Genomic DNA, 24,335 nt, shown 5'->3' on the forward strand with positions numbered 1-24,335 from the left:
TTTTTTTAAAAAAATGAGAGAGATTTTAGGAGAGGAAAAAAAAATTGCATGCATTAATGGAAGAGAAAAAATCAGGAAGATGATTTAAACATTAATAGAAGAGAAAAAATCAGGAAGGAAGATGATTTAATTGTTTATAATTAGGGAGATATTTTAGGGAAGGAAATCTTGAATGAGTTAATGGTGGAGTAAAAATAGGATGTGATGTTTTCTTGATATGTATCAAGAGTAAAGTTGAAAAATGGATTTTATGTAAATTTTAAAAAAGTAAGGGATATTAGGTAATATAGTCTCTTAAGTATGAGATTTGTGTAATTTATCCATATAATAATTTGTGCCCATTTAAATTGAATTTCGCTTAATTTTAGCATTTTAGCCTAAAATCAATTGTTTATAAATACTTTTAAATTTATCTAAACACTCCTAAGCAATAACACTATTGCCTCAAACTGAAACGACTAACTCTAGTCGACTCAATGCATAAACTAACTCTAGTCTTAGAATATTAACTAACATTGTCATCAAGCACGAGAGAGTACATTACAAAATACCTACAAAAATTTTACTAGAAAGAATAGGTTATCACTTTTAAGAACAAGATATAAACACTCAGCTATAACAAAAATCAGAAACAAAATAAGTTTGGTCGAGCAGGTCCCTGCTATGAATGAGGCTTTGAAGTATGAACAAAGACGCTTCTTTTGCTAAGAGAGATTGATCCTTTTGCGTACGTAAGAGCTAGAGTTTTCATTGTCCGTCCTTTATTATATATATATGACACCTGAAAATATATATATGCTAATCCACTTTTTGTTGTCTCTCTTGTTTAAAAACTTCTCAATATTTTTGGTGATATTGGATTATACACACACATATATATATACGTATATGAGACTTCCTCCGTTTTAAATTGACTTAACCTGTTTTGACTTAGCATGAAGTTAAAGAAAATAAAGAAAGATTTTTTAATCTTGTGATCTTAAATTAAAGATATGATTAATGTATTAAAATATCGTTTAATTTTGTTATATTAAATATGCTATGTGAAATGTTGAAGTTAAAGAGTTAGTCATTCTTTTTTAAACAGATTAAAAGAAATTAGGGAAAAAGACATGGGCTGACCATTTTAAAAAGAAATAGCCGACACTGTGCAAATAGGATAAATAACATAAATACCAACCCTTTTGTAAGTAATTATACTAACTCCCACTTTTTTAATTACTTTACTCTCTCTCCCTATTAATATACATAACATAGCCGACATATACATAGCATTCCGTGTATATGTTAGGATTTTTGTAATATGTTTAGGGAGTTGGGATTTTTTGTAATATTGAAAACATAAGTTGTGTATTTGTGTAATTTTTAAATGAAAATATGGACAATTGGAGCTAGTCGGCCAAATTTATTTCCTTTTTTTTAGCCATTTGGCCCAAACCATTCTCCTTACACAATTAAGGGGATTAAATGCTCTTTGCAGTTGGCAATTCTTATATCACTTTTCTTTTCTAAATATACTTTCCCAAATCTTTTTTTTCTCCTCTATTATGCATCGATCAATTTACTATGTTTTGCGATTAGTATCAAAAATTGACTTGTTGTTTCTTGCATTAGAGCATTGAAAACTCTAGATATAAGCAAAAAATAGGGAGTAAAGGAAAGTTAAGAGTAACGGGTAAAGAGGTCAATTTTGACCTCAAATTTGTGGTTAATAATGATGATTTTACAGAATCATCACATACGGGTTTGCACTTGAAGCAATGTCACAGTTCTTTGAACTTGAATAAGAAAAAAAGTGAAATGATGAGGTCTCAACGTAACAGAAAAGCCATGTCTTGGTACATGTTCTTCTTAGAGGCTGACTCGATCACAGAGTCAGAGATGTTTTGATGCATGTAAAGATCAAAAAAAGAATCTGCCGATTGATACTCTTTTATACCAGATTGATACACTTAAATTCAACATTAGATATCCATTGACCTTTGTATTTTATCATTATTGGAACTAAAACTGAAGTTGGAGCCATTATTTTGTATCAATTTTGAGCAAATTTATAATGAAAAAAAATTGTAGGAAGCTAACTGAATGCAGATTTTTTGAGTTTTTATACAAAATTTGTGAAATGAAAAGGTAAATTGGAGTATCAGAAAAGGTAAAGGAATGTAGGTTTAGGAGTTTGAATGGAAAGGAAATTGTGAATGACAAGGAAAGAAAGAAAGGGGAAGTTACTTTAACAACAATTTTAGTTATGTTTAAGCGTATGACAGTGAAGGTTAGCTAGTGGAATTAGTTTGTGGCTATTTATGGGGTATTTAATTTTGAGTGCTATTTTTGTGGTATTATTTTAATTTTAGGTGCTATTTCTGTCCTTTTTCCAAAAAGTTATGTCAAATAAATTGAAATGGAAAGGATCATAAATATTCAAGAATTACTGTGTCCATTCTTTAGATCTTCACTCAAAACCTTCATTTGATTATATGTTTCTGTACTTCATAACTAAAGTCATTCAATCGTGGGATGAATCCTCATGTCTTTAGATCTTCACTCAAAACCTTCATTTGATTATATTTTTCTATACTTCATAACTAAAGTCATTCAATCGTGGGATGAATCCTCATGTCTATGTAATTTACAGACACATTGTGGAAGGTCTATTTATGCTACCGTTTGCCTATTTTCTCGAAAGGTACGTCTACATATAACACTCGTTATAAGCTAAATTATTTAATTATATTTGCGGATAATGTGTAAATATGTTGCACCATGGCACCATCTTTGAATGTTTTTCTCATTTTTAGCTTATTCTCCTATTCAAATACATACAGTAATTTTTTATATGAATTTATGTTATATATGCTGCCGTAAATACATACAGTAATTCATTTTTTTTATATGTTGCAATTAGTCGATGAGCTTGACAACAAACAAACAGTACACTTTTACTAACAACTAGACATTTTTTTTTTTCCACTTCTAATGTAATTTAACCGGCAATAGTACTCTACTTGAGAGGTGGTCTATAAATATAGAAAAATAGAAGAAAGTACGAATGAACCAAGAAACTATTTTCTTAAATTGTTGTAGAATTTAGTTTACCTCCAATCAGCATCCCCACAATAAACGGCACAAAGATAAAAGGTAACAGAGAAGAAGCTGCAATGCTCAGCTACTTACTAGTTTAGTCTGACACATTTGTCTCCTGTTTATCCCCATCGCCATGTCACCGGTGGTGGTGAGAAGCTGAGTTCTTATCCCCTGCTAACTGAATTTCTTGTAACCTTCATATATAATACAAGAAACACTAGTATCCAACTTCTAACGAGTAGCATTAAACCTGCCCATGTCGAACATATATCCAAGTTGGACAATGTTAAAGTCCCTGAATACAAAAACCATTGGGTTTCAGTTTAAAGTGATGAAAAGTATAGGATAGGATGATGAGATGTACTTATTTGGAACTCGGTTTACAAGAAACAGGGATAGTGTCGACAAAATAGGATTCCGAGGGAGAGTGAACATGTGTATGAGAAAAGGAATGAAGAAAACAATACAAACAGTAGAATAACAGCAGGGCGAATGGTAGATGAGCTGGTTGTCGGAGATGGCAAGTCACCAGCCGATTTTCACAGTCTGTCGAACATACACAAAGAATGCACAATAGTTCCACTAGGAAATTGGCAAGAAATTGATTAATACAGTAAAAAACAAAACAATGTTGGCTAGAGGAGTTGGTCTTCACCTGAATTTCTATACTCAAATTCCATTTTCCATAAGTTGTTTGAGAAAAGGAACTATTGTTAATGGGCTATAGATCCAATTTATTATCACATTACTGCAATTTTTTGTTTTAAATTAGATCCAGTGAAAAGACAACGCAATGAAACACATTGAAAGGAAACATTCAATAGTAAACAATGAAGTGATACTGCAAGTCTTTCAAGAATGTATAGTATGCCTAGAAGTCACTCTAATGATCTTGGATAACTCTTTATCTTTGCTCGTTGATACTAGTTTGCAGTTTTAAGTAAATTTGACTTTTTAGAAGTCGGAAAAACTACAGAGAAGCTAAGAATTTAAATTGATTTCTTTAAACTCCAGTCACAATAACCAGGCATCTGTTTCTCTATATAGATTTTAATACCTGCACTAACTTAAGGAGAAGTATCAAACACCACAGCAATTGAGGCATCAAAGTCTGAGAATTAGGCATACACCAGATTGCCAGTCATCAGGGACTTATTTCTAACACATGTCAAATTTGAAATGATGGGACTCCAAATCATCTGCTAGTTTCTATTGGGGGTCAAATAATTTAAAGAACATATATATATATATATATATATATCATATCAGCAGTTCTCTAAATAATAACATATCTTCAAAATAAGTACCACTAAGTTGTTCTAAAAAGGAAACAAGAACATTAACTTCTGAATTGCAAAATAACAAGCATCAAAGCAATTCAAATTTTCAATCTCTCTCCAAAAGATGAAGAAACAAATATTTGAGATTTTTTGCTCATAAAGTCATATCGCAAAACAAAGATGACATTTATCCAAACACTTCACCTCAAGCCAAATGTCCTTCAAAAAGTCTTACTTATGTTTGCAAGCTTGAATAGAACTTCCTCAGCTAAATTTATTAACAAATTGATATAGAAGATCATATTAAGCATTCAGATTCCACAAGTTATGGTACAAAAGAAAAATGAAAAGAATGGAAATGTACTTATAGATGAACATGGAAACGCATACCAGATAAGAGTCAAGAATATGATCTTGTAGCCCAATCTGGAGGTTGTATAGTAACTGTGAACGTATCATTTGCCATATCATCATGTTGTGTTCTTTGAATTTCCAGGGCGGAATTGGAAACAGACCAGCAACACCTGTTTACTTCAATGCTTTTTATAGATATCGCATCACCAAAATGAGAAGGGATTTCCTCAAGCTGCTTACACTTGGTTAAAACCAAACGTTCAAGCTAAGGAAAAGCTTTATCGGAGACAGACCACTGTGAAATGTTGATGTTGTCCAAATTTAAGTATTTGAGTTCAGGAAATTCTGAGTCGTTCACTTCCCATTGATTCCCTTCGAAGGCTCTGGAAAGTAACCTAAGAATCTCCAAGTTAGGCAATTCTCCAATGAAGAGATTTCGGACCAGGGCAGACGAAACTTGGACAAAGTCAATTCCCTTAGTTTTGAGGGGAAATTGAACTCATGTGGAAGTTTAGCTGGATAGCTGTTGGAAACCAGCTTTAGGGATTCAAGATGACTTAGAAATTCTAATCTTGGAAAAACAACACACCTTCCCTTCACTTTCTCTGAATGACCAAATGTCGATGAAAATATACAACTCAACTTTCTCAAATTTGGCATCTTTGTCAAAATCGCCTCTGCATCTATACCATAAGAGAGACGTGGAGAGGAAAAGGTTTGCAAATCATTTAATTGAGAGTTATCAAGTGATTCACTGGGGTACTCATGCAAACTAAACGAAGCACGATGTTTTACAACAATATGCCTCAATTTGACCATCTTCAGAAGAGAACAAGGTAGTATCATCTCTCCTCTCAATCCCCTTACCACAAAAGTTTCAAGGTTTGATAGCTTAGCTATAAATGATGGAATTGAATTTGCATCAGTTGAACTGCAAAGTATCTCAAATGAATTAGAGACTGCATTTCACTGGGAAAAATACCACCAATGTTGAAGGATTCCAAATCCAGGACTCTCACTAGTTTGAAGCTTTCAAAGATGAAGGAGAGGTCACGTGGCCATAACAAGTTATCTGGATCTGTCATTTCGAATTTTAAGGAGCAAACATTTGAGCGACATGGCCGCCACAGATCAATCTCATCCTGATATGAATTGACAAACAACCGATAGTCCTCAGTCTTTTCAGGAAGCATATCCTCTCCCCTGAATCAGATAAAAGGGAAAAGCAAAAAAAACAAATAACGATGAGAGTTGGTATAAGCATAATACAAAAAAAATCAGTATAATTCTTATGTACCTATTTATTTGGTTAAGGAAATTTTCTTGCTTGGCCTTTTCCAAGCAGGAATTGTGTGCGGCACCTTTTCACCTTGTCATTGGGTCTCTTCTCCATGGCCATTACTAAATTTCTACTAATGAAATCTTCAAGAAAATCTTGTGCAGCATCTTCTGTTGTTTTTTCCTTGTTTGCTTGTACAAACCCTTCAGCTTGCCACAATCGAGTCAATTTGGAGACATGAATATCCTTCCCCTTTAAAAAACCCCCAAATAGAGAAAACAAGGCTTGAGGTGATGTGGTAGATTCTTATAACTGAATCCAATTAAAGACATACTCTCTTCCAAGCTACCAATTCTCCGCGAACCTAGACTATCTTCTACCTCTTTCCATACATCTGCTTCCTTCTTCTCCTCTTTCAGAATTCCAGCAACTAAGACAATGAAGAGCGGCAACCCTCCACAACTTTTTGCTATTCGAAATCCCACATCTACAAGCTCAGGTGGACACCTCTCCCCTTGAAACACCTCTTCCTGCAACAATGTCCAACTCTCGTCGTCTCTGAATAAACGAAGATGATGGGTATTACTTTCACATCTAACATAATTGGCAATATCACTCAGTCGGGTCGTTAGAATAATTCTACTCCCACTCTGAGCATCTCTAAAGCACATATATAAATCGTCCCATGCAGTTTTGTCCCAGACATCATCAATGAGAATTAAGAATCTCTTGGTTAACAGAACTTGACGCAACTCATTGGCTAATTCACCATCTTCTTTTTCAGTACGATCAGAAGGCTCAAGAACATCATTCAAGATGGTAAGCAACAACTCCTTCCATGAATATACTTGAGTCACACGACACTTAGCGTGAACATCAAAGTAAGGGGTAAGTATGAGATCATTGAAAATCTTATCGGCAAGAGTGGTCTTTCCAATTCCAGGCATACCAACTATGGAGATAATATCTAGCTCAGATGATCCTCTAAGTAGCTGCTCCTTTATTTTGTTCATTGCCTCCTGAAAACCCTCCATTTCTTCATTTGCTCTTGGAGTATTAGCTGATAAAGATGGCACAAGATTCAATGAGGTGTTTGCAACTTTGTGCACTGTTACGTCAATCTCCTTTATTCCACAAGTATCACTTACCGTTTTATTTACAAGCTTAATATTCTCAAGAACTTCAGAAATCCAAAGAACTTTGTACCAGCGAGGATGAGAACAGGTCAAGCACGAGTCAGTGACATACTCTGCCTTGTATGCCATTTCAGTAACACTTGTCATAAGACCATAAAATTCATCATGCTCATCGTAGATTTCTGGGAAATGATTAGTCAGTGATCTTAGGCATAATAATCCCTCCTTGATTGATCCAATATAATTCTCTAAGTCCAAAACTGAATCATTCTTAGAACATAACAGATCCTCCAATTTTCCCAAGAAACAATCAAGAAATCCTAATCCATTTGTCTTGGGGAAGCTAAAACTTGATGAATCTGGAACTTTGAGACAAATCTTTCAGACCTCATCCTCAACAAACTTAAGAAACTGCTTCATATCAGAGAGATATAATACGTAATACCAAGCTGGTCTATAACCCCTGATGGTGAAGAGGCACACATACTTTTTGTGTCGAAGACATTTCTCGAGATCGTTGAGTTCTTGATGCATATTGCGATACTGTACAATATCTGCAAGGAAAGAGCCCAAATACACTTGTTTTCCTTTGCATAATGAGATCTGATTTTTCATAAAAGAGATTGAACCAACGCCATCGTTGATCGTCCTGTCCTTGTGGTTTAATAAAAAATTAAGTAGGCCTTCTCCATCTGTCATGTTGCAAGGTGATGCATCTAGAAGTTGAAAGCATACTTTTCTGACCTCTACCTTGACAGACCGTATCTCTTGTACATAGTCAAACAATGAAAGCCACGTTTTCTCATTGTTGCCTCTGTCCATGAAACTTCCATAAAAAGACTCACTAATATGTGACAACCTGTGGACACTCACTTCAGCACACATTAAAAGATCATGGAATTGGCTAAGCTCTGCATGTTGCCTGAGAAGATCCGTGAGAATAGCTACTAGGAAAATAAGCCCTTCATGAGCTATTTCAGTTAAATCCAGAACTTGAGGGCTCACAGTGGCTTTGTGCTTTAGTAGACTGACAAACTTGAAAGACTCAACAAAAAACTGAAGAACAAGATTGACCTTCCACCTTTTGGTCTCAGTCCCAGTAGTTCCATATATTGTCAAACAAGATACGTTACCATAAGCAACTGAACTGGAGGATGTGACCTTTGTACTTTCATTCCGCTTCTTGTGACCATTGCACTGAACTGGATGATCAACAAGATATATAGCCACAAGCAACAACCCATCATAAAATTTTTTAACCTCATCTGCAACTGTAAATGACAAATCAGTTTCATCCTTCACTAGCAGATTGTCAAGAATATATTCATGAAACCCCATCAAAACCAAATCCATGTTGTGTCTACCTGAGGATGATGTCTTTGAGTATTTTATCATGTTGAAATAAGAATCAATGACCTCAAAGTTAATAGGAAGAAAGTTCAACAGATCTATCGTAGGATGGTCCAGCGTTGATGATGCAGAAATGCCTGTGCACATCCTTGTAATCGCTGCCTTAATGAACTTGAACTTAAGAAAAAACTCAACATTCGAGCCATTAATTTCCCTGGCCAAGTGAGAACTAGAATTGACGAATGACCATGATTGTCTAGTCAGAGATTGAATAAGGGCCAAAAGTTCAGTTCTCTTAGTATGCTCTTTGCACCAACCCAATGAATTGATGGGAAAAGTTGTCAAGAATATCAACGCTTCCTGAACATAGTCAGATAGATCTTTCAGATGAGCTATGATGGTGGCTTCACTAGTTAGTAGCTGAATTAGATCGATTTCTGGTTTGACATGATTAAGCTTCAGTTGCAAAGCTTCACTAGTCTTGTCCATTTCCTCGTTATAGGAAGAGTAGACGACAATTGCTGCCTCAATGGCCAGATCTTCTATTCGTGCTTGAAGAGAATTGACTTCTGCGAGAACAGTGCATTTTGATGTTGATGCTAAATGGATGAGAAATCCAGAAATGTAAGAAAGTCCTTGTTGGAGCCATGGAATTTTATCATCAAAGGCAACTTTCAAGCAGGCATCATGCCTTAACAGGTCTTGTAGATCCTCTTTTACAGCATCAACAAACATTCTCAGATATCTCCATGTCAAGTGATCTGCTGATCTTGATGACTTCGACGCTATAAAGAGGCTCTTATAGAATATGCCTTAATTCAGGTGAAGGAGGACTTATCCTTTTTAGCAGTTCCGAGAACTCAGAATCCATATTGTGGGCCAACCCTAAGAAACATAGGCTTGCTACAGTGTAAGCTATATCCTGAACATGGGTGAAGAGATCCTGCATACTCTCATGCTCAATGCACCGGTTTGCAGTTAATGTGAGGAAGAGTTGTAGACGTTTCAGCTTTTTTGAAAGCACGGCAGGGGCATAACCGCGTAAATAAACTAAGGACAGTAAAAGATAAGGGTAATAAAGCAAAGATTCAACAGACCGCACCATCTCCATAGTGATTTGGGTAGATGATTTTGATGGCTTTGAAGCTTTGATTCTCTCAGCAATATTCTTAGGTTTAACTATTTTCAGCATCTTTGTTATTTTCAGAACCTTTGTTATCATCTGTTGAGAACGTATCTCAGATGAGCTTCTAGAAATAGGGACCTAAGTTGAGTCGATATCACATTCTCTGGGTAGTGCTTCTCCAAAATCGAGAGAAATGTAGCTACATGATCTAGATTATTTATAGCATCTTCCAATTGATTAAACGTCCATTTATTTTTACTCCAGGCCTTCACTAACTTCATTAAATCTCTTACCTGGCTACACTCCATGGCCGTCTTTCAATTTCCTGCCAAGTGATAAATCTTATCTTAATATATAGTTCGACACAGACACATTCATGCCTTTTGCTGCTTCCATAACCAGCTAAACAGCAAATACTCCATTATTTCTTATTGTATCCATTTTGTTCTTTACAAGTAGATGAAAGGGCTAAGCCAAAAGTTTTAGTGTTAAGTTAATATTAGAAGATTCATATACTTCAAATCTTTATTGAAAATATTTCTTCTCTTCCTTTTTCCAGCTTTGTGTGAACTTTGTCCGAATTACAGAACAGACCATCAAACAAACAACAGCTAGCTAATTCAAATTGACACATAATTAAAGCACAAAGAACAGAAAAATGAGAATCGGATTTTATTTATTGCTTACTTTATTTTATCCACAAGTCAAGGTCAACAAGAGTTGATGGTTACTAGCCTTTGTTTATATCGAAATGAAACCAAACCAACTGCATACCCTGCCCCTTCCTCTCTCGGAATGCATGTAAGGCCAAATGATCTTAATATATGGAGATTTTGTATAATAACTTCTACTCTTCTTCAGAAGCTCCTCTTTTTTGTTCCATGAGCAAGATTCAGAAGCGGTAAAAAAAAGAGACATGTAAATTTTCATTACGATTTATTTACGGAAAGAATTTCAAACTGGAAAAAAGAGTAGCACAAAATAGTATCAATAGGTTGGTCTCAATCTGAGGAACTTTGATACAGAAACAGGAGGACACTGAGAAGGAGGTTATCATGTTCTATAGAGGCTTGTTAGCACTGCTGCTGAACAAATCCCTGCTATTAATCCAGTAACTATTCGAGAGGGTGCGATGCTACAAAGAGAACACCAGGTGAGACTAATCCAGCTTGTTACTGTTGCTGAAATACATAACGCTCTATGAGTTATAGGGGATCCAACCACCTGCTCTTCCCAAACTGTGTCATCCTAGAGTTGCTGGTGGGATGACCGGTTAGATCTCCATAAAGGGATTAAGGGTGCTTTTTGCAAAGAATGCTTGAACAAAAAAGGCAAGCTCTGGATTGTGTGCATGGGTGCATGTCAATGCACCTCCAACCACCTGCTCTTTGCATGCTCTTGCTCAAATAACGTCTGGAGCAAATTGTTACAGTGTGACAAGGTATTCATCGAGGTGCGACTACACCAGAAAATTTGACTATTAAGCCTTTTCAAGTTTTCAATTAGCAAAATGGCCTACTGAGAAAATTTGGCTATTAAGCCTTCAAGTTTTCAATTAGCAAAATGGCCTACTTCTATTTTCTCATCTATCGGATTGATAGGTCGGATGATAATCGATTTGTCCATATATAGGTCAAATTGATAATCAATTTGTTGGATCGATAATCAATGTCTATATATCAGTCAGATAGAGAATAGAACTGTCTCAAAAATAGGTCATTTCCCTAAAAAAAAAAAAAAGAAAAAAATTTGTAGCCTATTAAATTAAAAAGAATACTTAAAAAGGTCATTTAACAAAAGATTCCACGCTACACATGCAACTGGGCACAACATACAAGCAGAGATACATCGGATGTGCTTAGCTGGATCTGAATACTCCTTCCATTCCTACATAAGTTCTCATTTTCGGTTGAGCACACCCTTTAATAAATTACTAACCGCTACAAAATAAAAGGTACCCTAATTAAATTTATAGAGAAGATGAATGCACTATTAAAATAAAAAAATAGTTTCAAGTTATAAATACGATTAATTTGACCTTTAGATTTTAATCATTAAACCTCTTAACTTTTTAAAATTATAGGTCCAAAATTAATTTTTATCTTCTAAAATAATAATTTTTTTTATATATAATTATATTTCATATTGAAGGTATTGAGATCTCTTGAATCTCTTGTCTTCATGTTATATCACCCACTGCTAGTTGTTTTAATATACGTATTTGATTTAATTATATTTAAAAAAATATACTGATAATAGATTTAGAATTTCCAGTCTGACAGACTTGAAAATTTTGAAAGATTATGTTACACAATTTCAGATAAAAAATAAAATAAGATAGATATAAGATTTAAATCTCTAATCTCACAAAGGTGCACCCAATCATTATCACATTATATGATATTTTGAGCGTGGATTCATATGTCTATAACTGATACTTCCTCCGTTTCATAATAAATAAATTGTTGAAGTATTTTTGATGTTTCAAAATAAGTGAATCATTAATTTTTTTTTTTTTTTGTTCAAATTTATTTGACAATCAAAGGGCCCATCAACTGAGAAAATTTTATGGTGGAAGAGGTCCACCGTGTCATGGTTGTGAGAGAGTGTTTATTATTTGACACATGGCGTGGTGGACCCCATCCATTTATTATTACTTTCCTCAATTTATATTACCATCATTCTCTCCCTTTCCACCTTATTTTCTTAAGTTTTCTCCACTTTATTAATTTATTAATTTCTTAAGTTTTCTTTAATTTACTCCCTCAATTTTTAATAATCATGTTTATTTTGTGTGATTTTTTAAAAAAAATATTAGTTACATTCTAAGTAGCCGTTTGGTCATAAAAATTATTTTTATTTTCGAAAAATTATTTCACTTTAGTAAGAACAATGAAAACAAGATGCATTTTGTTATGAAAATTTCAAATATAATTTCAAAATTGTATTTGAAAAAGTGAAAACTATGTTTTACTTGTTTTCACTTTTTTCACTCATACCACTCTCCCAAAATTTTAAAAACACCTTTAATTTATATACATGGCCAAACACAACTCCAACCCCAACTTCAATTTCAACTCCAACTCCGAAAAATTATAATTTTTATAGCCAAACAAGACCTAAATTTCTCAAGTATTTCTCTCTTTTTTATACTATATTGATATCTCGCCAGATTTACAACTAGGGATAAAGATGAAAATAAATAAATAATTATATCTTAATTTTATTAAATAACAAGTATTAATAAAATTTTGATCCAGATTACGTTAGTTGTTTGTTGTTAAGGAAAAATATAACTTCTCTTTCTTGTTTACTACATTCAGTTTTGATCTAGACTAATTTTTTAGTTTATTTATGTCACGGCTAATGTATTTTAAGTGATGAGGGTTTAGATAATTATGAAAATTAATTAGTTGTTGTCCCTACATTTTAGTTTTATTAATCCCCGTACGTTCCTAACTAGTTGTCATCCTTACTAAAAAAAAATATTTCTTAATACTTGATGTCTAATAAAATCAAAACATAATTACTCGTTCTTAATTAGTTATCGTCCTTGCTAAAAATATATATTTATTAATACTTGTATTTAATATAATCGAGACATAGGATTTTTAGAAAAACATTTTCTAGAAAAAACTTAAAATATTATTAGAAAAAACTCTAAAACCTTTTTTTAAAAATAAAAAATAAAAATTGGTGAAGGGTGGGGGTGGGGGTGGGGGAGCTGATTGGGGTCGTGAGTCAGATGATAGGGTGTGAGGTAAGGAAAAAATTGAATTTAAAAAAGCAAAGGTGGGATGGTAGGTGGTGAGTGAGATTTTTTTATTTTGATTGTGGTGGGTTAATTCTGATAATTATAGGAATATTACAACTTATTTGTCATACTTTGATTAAGGAAGTCATTTTTCTTAGTTTGAAAAATTTATTTTTTTTTAGGAAAAATATTTTTAAAATTTTTTAGTCAAACGAACAAAAGAAAATAGAAAAATATTTTTTAGAAAATATTTTTCTTTATATCGAGCACACCCATATTTACTCTTTTTTTCTATTTTTATTCTTAATCATAAATATGAAGAGATATTGATATAGTAAAAAAAAAAAAGAGAGAGAAATACTTGAGAAATTTAGAATGTAATTAATATATATATTTTTTAAATTGTACACATAAATAATGACGATTATTTGAAAATTGAGGAAGTAAATTAAAGAAAAATTGAGAAATTAATAAATACAATAAAGTGGAGAATTTTTTTTTAAAAAATAAGGTGGAAAGAGAGAGAACGATATAAATATAAATGGAGGAAAGTAATAATAAATTGATGGGGTCCACCACATCATGTGTCAATTAATGGACACCCTCTTACAACTATGATGTGGTGGACCTCTACCGTCATAAAATTTTTTCATCAACTGAAAAAGAATAAAATAAATATGATTTTATACTTTGAATAAGGGTAAAAATGGAAAATTATATTAAATTTATGTCTTTTATTTTTTTCTTAATCTGTGTGCCAAAGTGTAACAATTCATTATTATGAAACGGAGGGAGTATTTTTTGTAAACATATAACACTACTATTCACAAAGAGTTGCACCCAATCATTATCACATTATATGATACTTTGACGTGGATTCACACGTCTATATCTTGTATTTTTTTAAACATATAATAGTACTATATGGGATCGTTTTGTAGGAGGAATAAAGATAACTAAAATCGAGATTAATTTAGAGGAGGAGCTGTTTGTTTGGGATAAAATACATGGGATAACTAATCCCGCGATTGATTATTCCAGAATTATAGTGTTATTCTTATCCCTCCTTGAGAGTAGGATAACTAATCAGGAATAGCTAATTTTGGGATTACTAATATCAGGATAACTTGTTTTCCAACTAAACGACCCCTATATGATCTATGGAGGGAAACATTGGTGAACATGAATCCGATGACCCCCACCTAGAAATAAGGTACAAACTACCCTCCTCACATTTTACCTGTGAGATTACACGATAGGGACGAATCTATGAATGAGGTTGGGGCTGTCACAACACCCGAACACCTCGGTGGAAACTTTGTATATATGTGTGTATGTAAATGAAATAGGATTTGTTGAGCGTTCGATGCCCACTTGCAGCAATGCTTTTTTTTTTTTCTTGCCGACAACGATTTCTCTTTGATTAGTTCTTCTTTACCTCTTCTATTCTTTATAATTCAAATTGGTTCTTTTTTTCTTTAATTAATTTTTGATTTTTTTTAACTGCCACTTTCACTATAAAAATTGCAAAAGATAAATAATCGAATGATAACGTAAAATTGAAGAAACCCAATCCGTTTATTAGTTAGACAATGTGGCACCTAATCTTCAAATTCTGAATTCCCCTTTAACACTAGGTAGTATATACACAAGTCTTACCCCTACAAGATATAAAATTTATTTTCTATAAAAGCTCGACCTATACAAAAACATTACAAGACAATTTCAAAAAGAAAACAAGAGTAAAAAAAATGAATTACAAGTATCTCTTTGTGGATTACAAAGAAACATGTATATGATAACAACAACAATATATACCTAGTGTACTTTCACAACTGAGATATGCGGAAAGTAATCTGTACATAAGTCTTACCCCTACAACGTATGGAGGTAGTTTTATACAAAAGTTTAACTTACGTAAAAATATTATAAGACAATTTGAAAAAGACAAACAATGGGAGTGAAAGAATGAATTACAATTCCTCTGTCTATATGTTTCATCTAAATTCTATTTGCGTCACATAAATTGATAAAAAAAAAAAACATATATTGAAGCTGAGCTAGTACGGCTCCCTCGATATCTAGTCTAATTATAATAAAGGGAAAACACATACTCCATACAAGTTGCACCCTAAACTTCTTATTTAAATCAAAAGAGAAATGAAAAAAGAAAAGCAAGACAGAAATTACAACTTACGTTTGTATTGGTGGAAATTGAACTAACAAAAAAAAAAAAGAAGAAAAACAGAAGCAAATACCTTATAATACAGCGATTTGAAGCCCTCAAAACGGCGTTGAATATCTTAAGAAAACAGAGTCATTTTTTTCTCAAATTTCATCAAGAGAAAGTAGAGGGCGCACTATGTTTTTCGACAATTTTTTTTTTTTTGAAATTAGCCAAGCACAGACGACTCATTGTTAAGTCTTCCACTAGGATTTTAATCTGCATAAAATGGGTCCCACCCATCTTTTTCCCACTCTGAAAATGCACAGTCCGTGCTAGTACAGATCCAATATATATTTTTTATTTGAATTTATATAATATAAATAGAATTTAAATAATTAATTATTAAAATAATTTAAGTTTTTTAATTATTATGATTTATAATACTTTTTCTTTTATTTTAATTTAAGTGACAATAATATAATTTTGAGAGTTAGTCAAATATTTTATATTTTTAAATTTTTAAAATTATTATTTATCTGATTTGTAATTTTTTTACATAATTTTTCAATAAGATATGAATACTTTCTTCATCCCAATTTATACGGCACAGATAAATTTTTAGCAATTAGTCAATTTTTTAAATATTTTTGTTAATTATTGTTATTTATAGTACTTTTTATTTCATTTTCAAATAATTTATGTTGTTTTATATCTTCTTTTGTCTCGTCCCAATTTATATGACACTAATATAATTTTGATAGTCAATCAAATTTTGTATGTTGATATATCATTTTGTTATTCTTAATTTTCTACTACATAAATGACTTATAATAAGGGGTGGTATAGTAAAATCATCGTTTGAAGGACGACAATTTAATTTAAAATATCAAGAGTTAATTTCACATTTTATATCTATTTTGTTTTTTATTAAATATTATTTATTTTCTTAATAGCTAGATGACTCATAATAATTAATTAATAGCGATTGATTATGTTACTCCTATAAAAATTAACATAATTTTATCAGATCCAATAGTAATCATCGATAACTCATCGGAGTAGTATATTAATTAAATACGGGATGCTATATTTTGCATATACAAAATATGATATTATTAAACATTATTGAATAGTGCATTATATTTATTTATCACAATAATAAAATTTTATTATATATTTTTCTTTATTTCTTTTTTACTTGACATATATTGACCCATACAAATCTTAAGAAAATATTCATTAGCAATTTATTTTATTAAATTAAATTTATTAATTTTGTACTTTAAAATTTTAATTTTAAGTTTAAATATTAGTATTTCTATATAAAAAAATAATTTTAAAATTTAAATTTACTAAAATAAATAAGTAAAAAAATTAATTTTGAATATAAAAGTCAATTAAAATAATAAAAATAATTTACTTTAAATATCTAGTTGCAATTAATTAAGATAAAATTATTATATTATTAAATTACTTAAATTTAAGATGCTATATTTTGCACATACAAAATATGATGTTATTAAACATTATTGGATAGTGCATTATGTTTACCTCTAATAAAATTTTATTGTATGTATATTTTTTTTAATTTCTTTTTTACTTGACACATATTGACCCAACACAAATCTTAAGAAAATATTCATTAAGAATGTATTTTATTAAATTAAATTTATTAATTTTGTACTTTAAAAATTTAAAGTTAAGTTTAAATATTAGAATTTCCATATAAGAATTTTTTTTTTAAATTTAAGTTTACTAAAATAAATAAGTAAAAAAAATTAATTTTATATAAAAGTCAATTAAAACAATAAAATTGATTTACTTTAAATATTTAGTTGCAATTGTATATACAAAATATGATATTATTAAACATTATTAGATAGTGCATTATGCTTATCTCTTACAATAATATAATTTTATTATATATTTTTTTATGTCCTTTTTACTTGATACATATTGACCTAACACAAATCTTAAAATAATATTCATTAGGAATATTAAATTAAATTTATTAATTTTGTACTCTAAAAATTAAAGTTAAGTTTAAATATTAGTATTTCTATATAAGAAAAAATTAATTTTAAAATTTAAATTTACTAAATAAATAAGAAAAAAATAATTTTGAATATAAAAGACAATTAAAATAATAAAATTGATTTACTTTAAATATTTAGTTGTAATTAATTAAGATAAAATTATTATATTATTAAATTACTTAAATTTAAGATGCTATATTTTGCATATACAAAATATGATATTAATAAACATTATTGGATAATGCATTATGTTTATCTCTCACAAAAATAAAATTTTACTATATATTTTTCTTTATTTCTATTTTACTTGATAATATTGACTCAACACAAATCTTAAGAAAATATTCATTAAGAATTATTTTATTACATTAAATTTATTAATTTTATACTTTAAAAATTTAAAGCTAAGTTTAAATATTAGTATATCCATATAAGAAAAAAATAACTTTAAAATTTAAATTTACTAAAATAAATATGTAAAAAAGGTTAATTTTAAATATAAAAGTCAATTAAAATAATAAAATTTATTTACTTTAAATATTTAGTTGAAATTAATTAAGATAAAATTATTATATTATTAAATTACTTAAATTTAAATAATTTAAATTAAATTGCAAAGTTGGAAAGTACTATGGGACCCACTCATATTTAAATGTGGCTTGGAGGGCAATCTTGTAAATAAATATAATAAGGTGGCCTTTTTCAAGGGCATGGTCTGTAATTAAATGAAAGATTGTGGGTATTTTTTAAAGTTATTAATACGGTACAACAAGCATATCACAAAAGACAAATTCTTTAAGCAAATTTTTCTTCTAATAAAACTAAAATGCCCTCAACTTTTCATTAAATTCCAAGAAGCAGCCATGTTGAAGTTGGCTCTTCTTATATATATATATATATATATATATATATATATATATATATATATATATATATATATATAAATAATAAAAGAAGCAAAAGAGAGATCATTGGAAGTAGATTTTTTTTTCTTTCTTTTTTAAGTCTGGTAGAAAAAGATGAGGATAAACATTAATCATCCATAATGCAACACAATGAGTCATACTGTACCATTTTCCAAATGATAATGCAACTATGAATCATTTATCCCCAAACCTAGTTTACAAACTGATAAATCTACACGTCCTAATAACTTACGTGAGTTATGTCCAATTTTTGCCTACGAATGAACTGGGCTGTCTAACGTGTTCCAACAGAAGCAGTAAAGACAGTAAATAATAAACACGATAGTTTACGTGGAAAATACCCGGCTCATAAAAGGTGTAAAAAACCACGACCTATACTTTTACAGGATTTAACCTCAACTTCACTAAACACAATGAGCCTCTCAACAAAAGATTACAAACTCCGTAACCTAAGAAATTATAAACTCTAATTCCTAATGTTCAATAATCTCCTCAGATTGTTGAAACCCAATTTAAGTTTCCCTACTTGATAATCAAATTACAAAACTCCAGTAACCCTAGGAACTAACACTAATTCCTAATAACATACAAACCTCCCAAGGTTTATGTTCCCAAGTCTTTGAGTTATCCCAACTCGAAGACTAAACACCTAAACCAGTTTATAACACACTGCACTAAGAAACCATGAAAATTATAACTCAATAAACTTCGTAATACATAATAACTAGAATAGAAGTGAAACACCCTAAGTTTTGGACCCTTGCAAAATTCCTTTGGTTTTGGACTCATTGGACTTAATATGACTCAAGGATACCAATCAAACCCTTGGATACGAGTTGGGGGATGGCTAGGTTGCTCACTCGTACACTAGGCAGTGTGTTTGGTTTGGGTTCTGTCCAAGATACGACTCAACAAGGTATGATTCATATTCTTGGATACGAGGGTTATAATGCCAAGTCGTATAGTGCTTGATTGGTTGGTCTTATGGAAACTGTCCATGGTAAGGTTTGTAGGTATAGTTTGGTGTACCAATCCTACCCTAAGGTATGAGTTAGTATGGTGTAGTTGTACTAGAACCAGTGTGTAGGTTCTTGGTGAGGTCTAGGGTATGAGTTACAGTACCACTCATATCCTAGGGTACAAAGGGCATGGGTGAGTCGTACACTTCAACGCAGCTTGTTTTTAGTTTTAAGTTGGGGGTAGTCAAGATATTTCCTACCCCAAAAACCTTATTCCCTTACGTTATATAACCCTTGGCGGCCCCTCATAATACTTGTTAAAGGACAGAAACACTCCAAATACATTCTTTAAACACTCTCTTGAAGATTAGAGGCTAGGGTTTCTACATGTGTTCTTCAAAGGGCTCAAGAGTCATATTTCTCTCCGAAATACTTATGTATAAGGCATATAATTCTTCCCTAAATGTTAGTTCCAACTAAAGGCATGATTAATGTCGTTTAAATCTTGATTTTTGAATCATAAATAGTGGTTTTGGAAACATATGTTGAGGGTCTTGGTGCATATTGTTTGGTATTGGTTTAAACTATGTTTTTACATGTTTTTGGTAATGGTTTGCACATGTGGTTGGTTGTTGGTTATGGTTTAACAAATGGGTGATGAGTAACCCTAATCTTGATGGTTTATGCTTTAGTTTTGGCCTTAGTAAAGGTATCATCAACATGTTTGATAAAATGTCTAAAAGAATGCTTTTACTCTATTGTTGAATTTTCATTAGAACTCTTGCATGGTATGTGTCACGACCCGAGCTGGGACCCTAGCCGCAACGAGCATTCCAAACCATGAATGCCCGGGCGCTCTTCTAAATCTGATAGTTATGCACAATGTTCATATAGTATAAGAAAATTTGCAGAAAACAATACATGACGGAACCATGGTCAATCTCATAAACTGGAACAATTTAAAAGAGAAATTCTGAATATTGTAAATATATGACAACCGTCTGCAAAATCTTTAACATTACAATAACCATCATAAGTCTGAGACGAAACTGGGATAAGGCCCCAGTAGACCATAAAAAGAAAGAAACAATGTAATATGAAAATCAGGCCTTTCGGAATAGAAAAGGCTCACCAACTGCAACTTCTGACATATACGGATCTACTGCTGTGTGGGACTACGAGACTGTGCCTCATATCCTAAGATATAGGGGGTTAATATATACGTACTGGTATGTAGAGCAATCCAAAATAATGTAATTTAATAAATAACATAAGTGAGAGCATTTAATAAAACATTATCCATGAAATAACTTAAAACACATGGGTGGTTTCAAATGATCTTAAAATAATTTTGTCAATGCAATTTCTTTCTTTGAGTTACTTCTAAGCTAGGTGGTACACCCTACATATCTGAAAGTATCCCACGGGCTATATGAGATCCGCCTTTAACTCGGCGGCCAAGCCCCCAACCTAAGTTTGCCGCAAGAGTTGGAGTATCTGAATCTGATATTCCACAGGGTACTAGGCCAACGTATAATTCCCCTTGGGGATATAATAAACCCGTATCGGTAAATCACTGTTTTAATAAATGAATCGTATGGACCATGCCTACTTCGGGTAGCCACCTAACTCTCTTAGTGCCCATTTTTAACCTATTCTAAACATTCATTTTCCTGAATTCAAAATCTGAAATGGAATCTGTATTTTGTTCTAAGTTTACCATGGCCTTATTTGATTTGGTATTGTCATACCAAGGCTTAAAAGTTGTATATCTGAGCCATAAAGTGTCATGTATGATTATTTCATTTAAAACAATGTTCAAACCACACAAGCATGCAGATAGTATAAGAGAATTCATATTTCAAAACATAAGTCATAACCATGCAAAGATTCTCGTCCTTTCAACAATTTTAACAAGTGGTGGTTAATTTTTCAAAACATTCTTGAAATTCCTTTGATTATCACTCTTAGCATTTAAATCATGATAATATCCCTCTCTCCAACTCTCAACCATCATAAAATTCATGCAAGATGATAAGGCTCTTGACTCATTCTTTAAATCATGCAATTTAGGAATCCATAACTTATAAATCAAGTAGTAGCACAATGAGAGAGGGAAAAATTTGATAATTCATGCTCTCAATTAATATTTCAAAGCTTCAAACACATACATACATGTATACTAGCCAAATCACTTTCAAGGGAAGGGCTCAAGACCAAAGCAATATTATCAAAAGTTTCAAAAGCATAATTGTAATTGTAAAACTTAAACCTCTTTTCGTAAGTTCATGATTTCAAAATCTTTAATGTAATTAAGAAGAGTTTACTATGCCCATGTAGTTTTAGGAAGACCCCATGTACCTTATATCACTTAGGAGGAAGGGTGGAACCCGAACCTCGATTAAGTTCTTCAAATTCTTGACTTTAAAGATGAACTCTAGATCTTTAGGGAAAGGATTAGGGTTTTGATTTGAGAGAATGTGAGTAGTTTCTGATGTATGTAGCCTTAAACACATTTTGATTTCATGTTATGACTGAGTTTAGATGAGGAAAATAGACGAAAATATCCCTCCTATCTCGAAATCTAAAAGAAAAATACAAATTGGGCACCCGATGCGTTACCCGATGCGACGCATTGTTATTGCATTGGGCCACTGCTTAATTGACGCGATCATCAACATGGTGCGACAATATCACATTGGTTCACTATTTCAGTAATGCGATCTTCGACGTGGTGCATCGACATCGCGTTGAGCCACTATTTTCAATATCCAAACACACTCCATTCCTCATCCAAAAAATCCAAAACTTCTTTGAGACACCCTCTTTCTATCCCTGATCATGAATCAACTTTAAAAACCAAGTCTCGAGGTCAAAAAGATCGATTTAAGGAACATCAAAGTTTAGAAGCTAATAATGAAGCTAAGTCATTTTTGACACTTACAAAGATTTAAAGTTGCTTGCTTCTCAAGCATGCTACTAGGTGTGGTACAATGCTGAAAATTTTTTAGGGTGTTACATTATTCCCCCGGGATCATTCATCCCCGAATGATGGCGCGGGACACAGGTAGGTACGATTAATCTCACTAAAGAAAAGATAAAAATAATAGGGCAAGGATTATACCTTCCATATCGCCATTCACCGGATCAAAGAGATTTGGGTATCTTGCACGCATATCATCCTCCAACTCCCAAGTAGCTTTCTCAGCCTTTTGCTTCTTCCACAACACCTTAACTGAAGTTATTTCCTTTCTTCTCAACTTCCGGACTTGGCGATCTGGAATAACAATGGGTTTTTCTTCATATGACAAGGAGTCCTTCACATTGATTTCCTCTATAGGTAACACCAAGGAATGGTCCCTAATACACTTTTTCAACATAGACACATGGAACACAGGATGTATAAAAACCAAACTCACGGGCAAATCTAATTCATAGGCAACCCTACCTATTCTTCTCATAATCTGGTATGGTCCTATATAAAAAGAACTAAGCTTTCCCTTCTTTCCAAAAATATGACTCCCTTCATAGGGGAGACTTTGAGAAATACCCAATCACCAATCTCAAATTCTAACTCTCTTCTCCTAATATCGACATAGGACTTCTGATGACTCTGAGCTGTATTAAGTCATTCTCTAATGATTTTCACCTTCTCCATTCCCCGATGAACAAGATCAGGCCCAAACAACCGCGTTTCACCCACTTCATACCACCCAATCGGTGATCTACATCTTCTTCCATAAAGTTCTTCAAAAAAAGCTATCTGAATGCTAGCATGGTAGCTATTATTGTAGGCGAACTCTATCAATGGCAAATGATCTAGCCAACTAAACTTGAAGTCAATTACCCAGGCCCTCAACATATCCTCAAGAATCTGAATGGTGCGTTCGGCTTGCCCATCGGTTTGAGGGTGGAATGCAGTACTCAGGTTTACTTAGGTACTAAACCTCCCTGAAAAGATCGCCAAAACTGCAAAGAGAATTCTGTACCTCGATCGAATATAATGGATATTCGTGCCCCATGTAAGTGAACTATTTTCTCAATGTACAGCTTGGCATAATCATCTCCCAAATAGTTAGTCCTCACAGACAGAAAGTGAGCTGACTTGGTCATCCGGTCTACAATCACCTAAATAGAGTCATACTGGTTCCAGGACCTTGGAAGCCCCATGATTAAATACATGTTGATCATCTCCCACTTACACATAGGCAAGGCTATCCCTTGAGAAGTACCACCTAGTCTCAAATATTCCACTTTGACATGTTGACAATTCAAACACTTGGAAACAAAATCAACAACATCACGTTTCATATTGTTCCCCTAATATATCACTTTAAGGTCATGATATATTTTAGTGGAGCTTGGGTGAACAACATATCTCGAAGTATGAGCCTCATCAAGAATTCTTTCTTGCAATCTATCCACATTTGGTACACATAGCCTACCCTGATACCTTACAATCCCATAACCTCTAATTTTAAAATCTATCACTTTTTGTTGACCCACATCTTTCTTAATTTGCAACAAGATGGGGTCCTCGGTCTGCTTTTCCTTTACTTCAGCACATTAGGAAGATTTGGCCATCTCATGAACAATTACCCCTCCATCTTCGGAATCCAACAGTCAAACCCCTAGATTTACTAGCCGGTGAATATCTTTCACCATCTCTTTTTTTTCTTCCTTGATATGAGCAAGAATACCCATTGATAACCTGTAAAGGGCTTCGGTTACCATATTTGTCTTTCCCAGATAATAGGGCAGGCTCATGTCATAATCCTTCAACAGTTCCAACCAATACCTCTGCTTGAGATTCAGTTCTTTCTATGAGAAAACATACTGTAAAATTTTATGGTCAATAAATATATCAACATGTACCCTATAAAG

The 24,335-nt window shown here is 32.3% G+C and overlaps 1 protein-coding gene across 1 annotated transcript; it reads right to left on the reverse strand.

Annotated features, from left to right (window-relative positions):
- Positions 1–2,866: 2,866 nt before the first annotated feature.
- On the reverse strand, positions 2,867–13,604 carry LOC107868210 (putative late blight resistance protein homolog R1B-23). The gene is given in 9 exon segments (XM_047410767.1): positions 2,867–3,379; positions 4,755–5,147; positions 5,150–5,650; positions 5,653–5,921; positions 6,016–6,072; positions 6,074–6,266; positions 6,269–9,287; positions 9,289–9,725; positions 9,728–13,604. Coding segments are annotated over 8 exon segments (5,049 nt in total). The 5' UTR covers positions 9,918–13,604; the 3' UTR covers positions 2,867–3,379; positions 4,755–4,764.
- Between the last annotated feature and the right edge of the window lie 10,731 nt (positions 13,605–24,335).

The sequence above is a fragment of the Capsicum annuum genome, chromosome 4, assembly GCF_002878395.1.
Source record: "Capsicum annuum cultivar UCD-10X-F1 chromosome 4, UCD10Xv1.1, whole genome shotgun sequence".
In the NCBI taxonomy this organism is placed as follows: domain Eukaryota; kingdom Viridiplantae; phylum Streptophyta; class Magnoliopsida; order Solanales; family Solanaceae; genus Capsicum; species Capsicum annuum.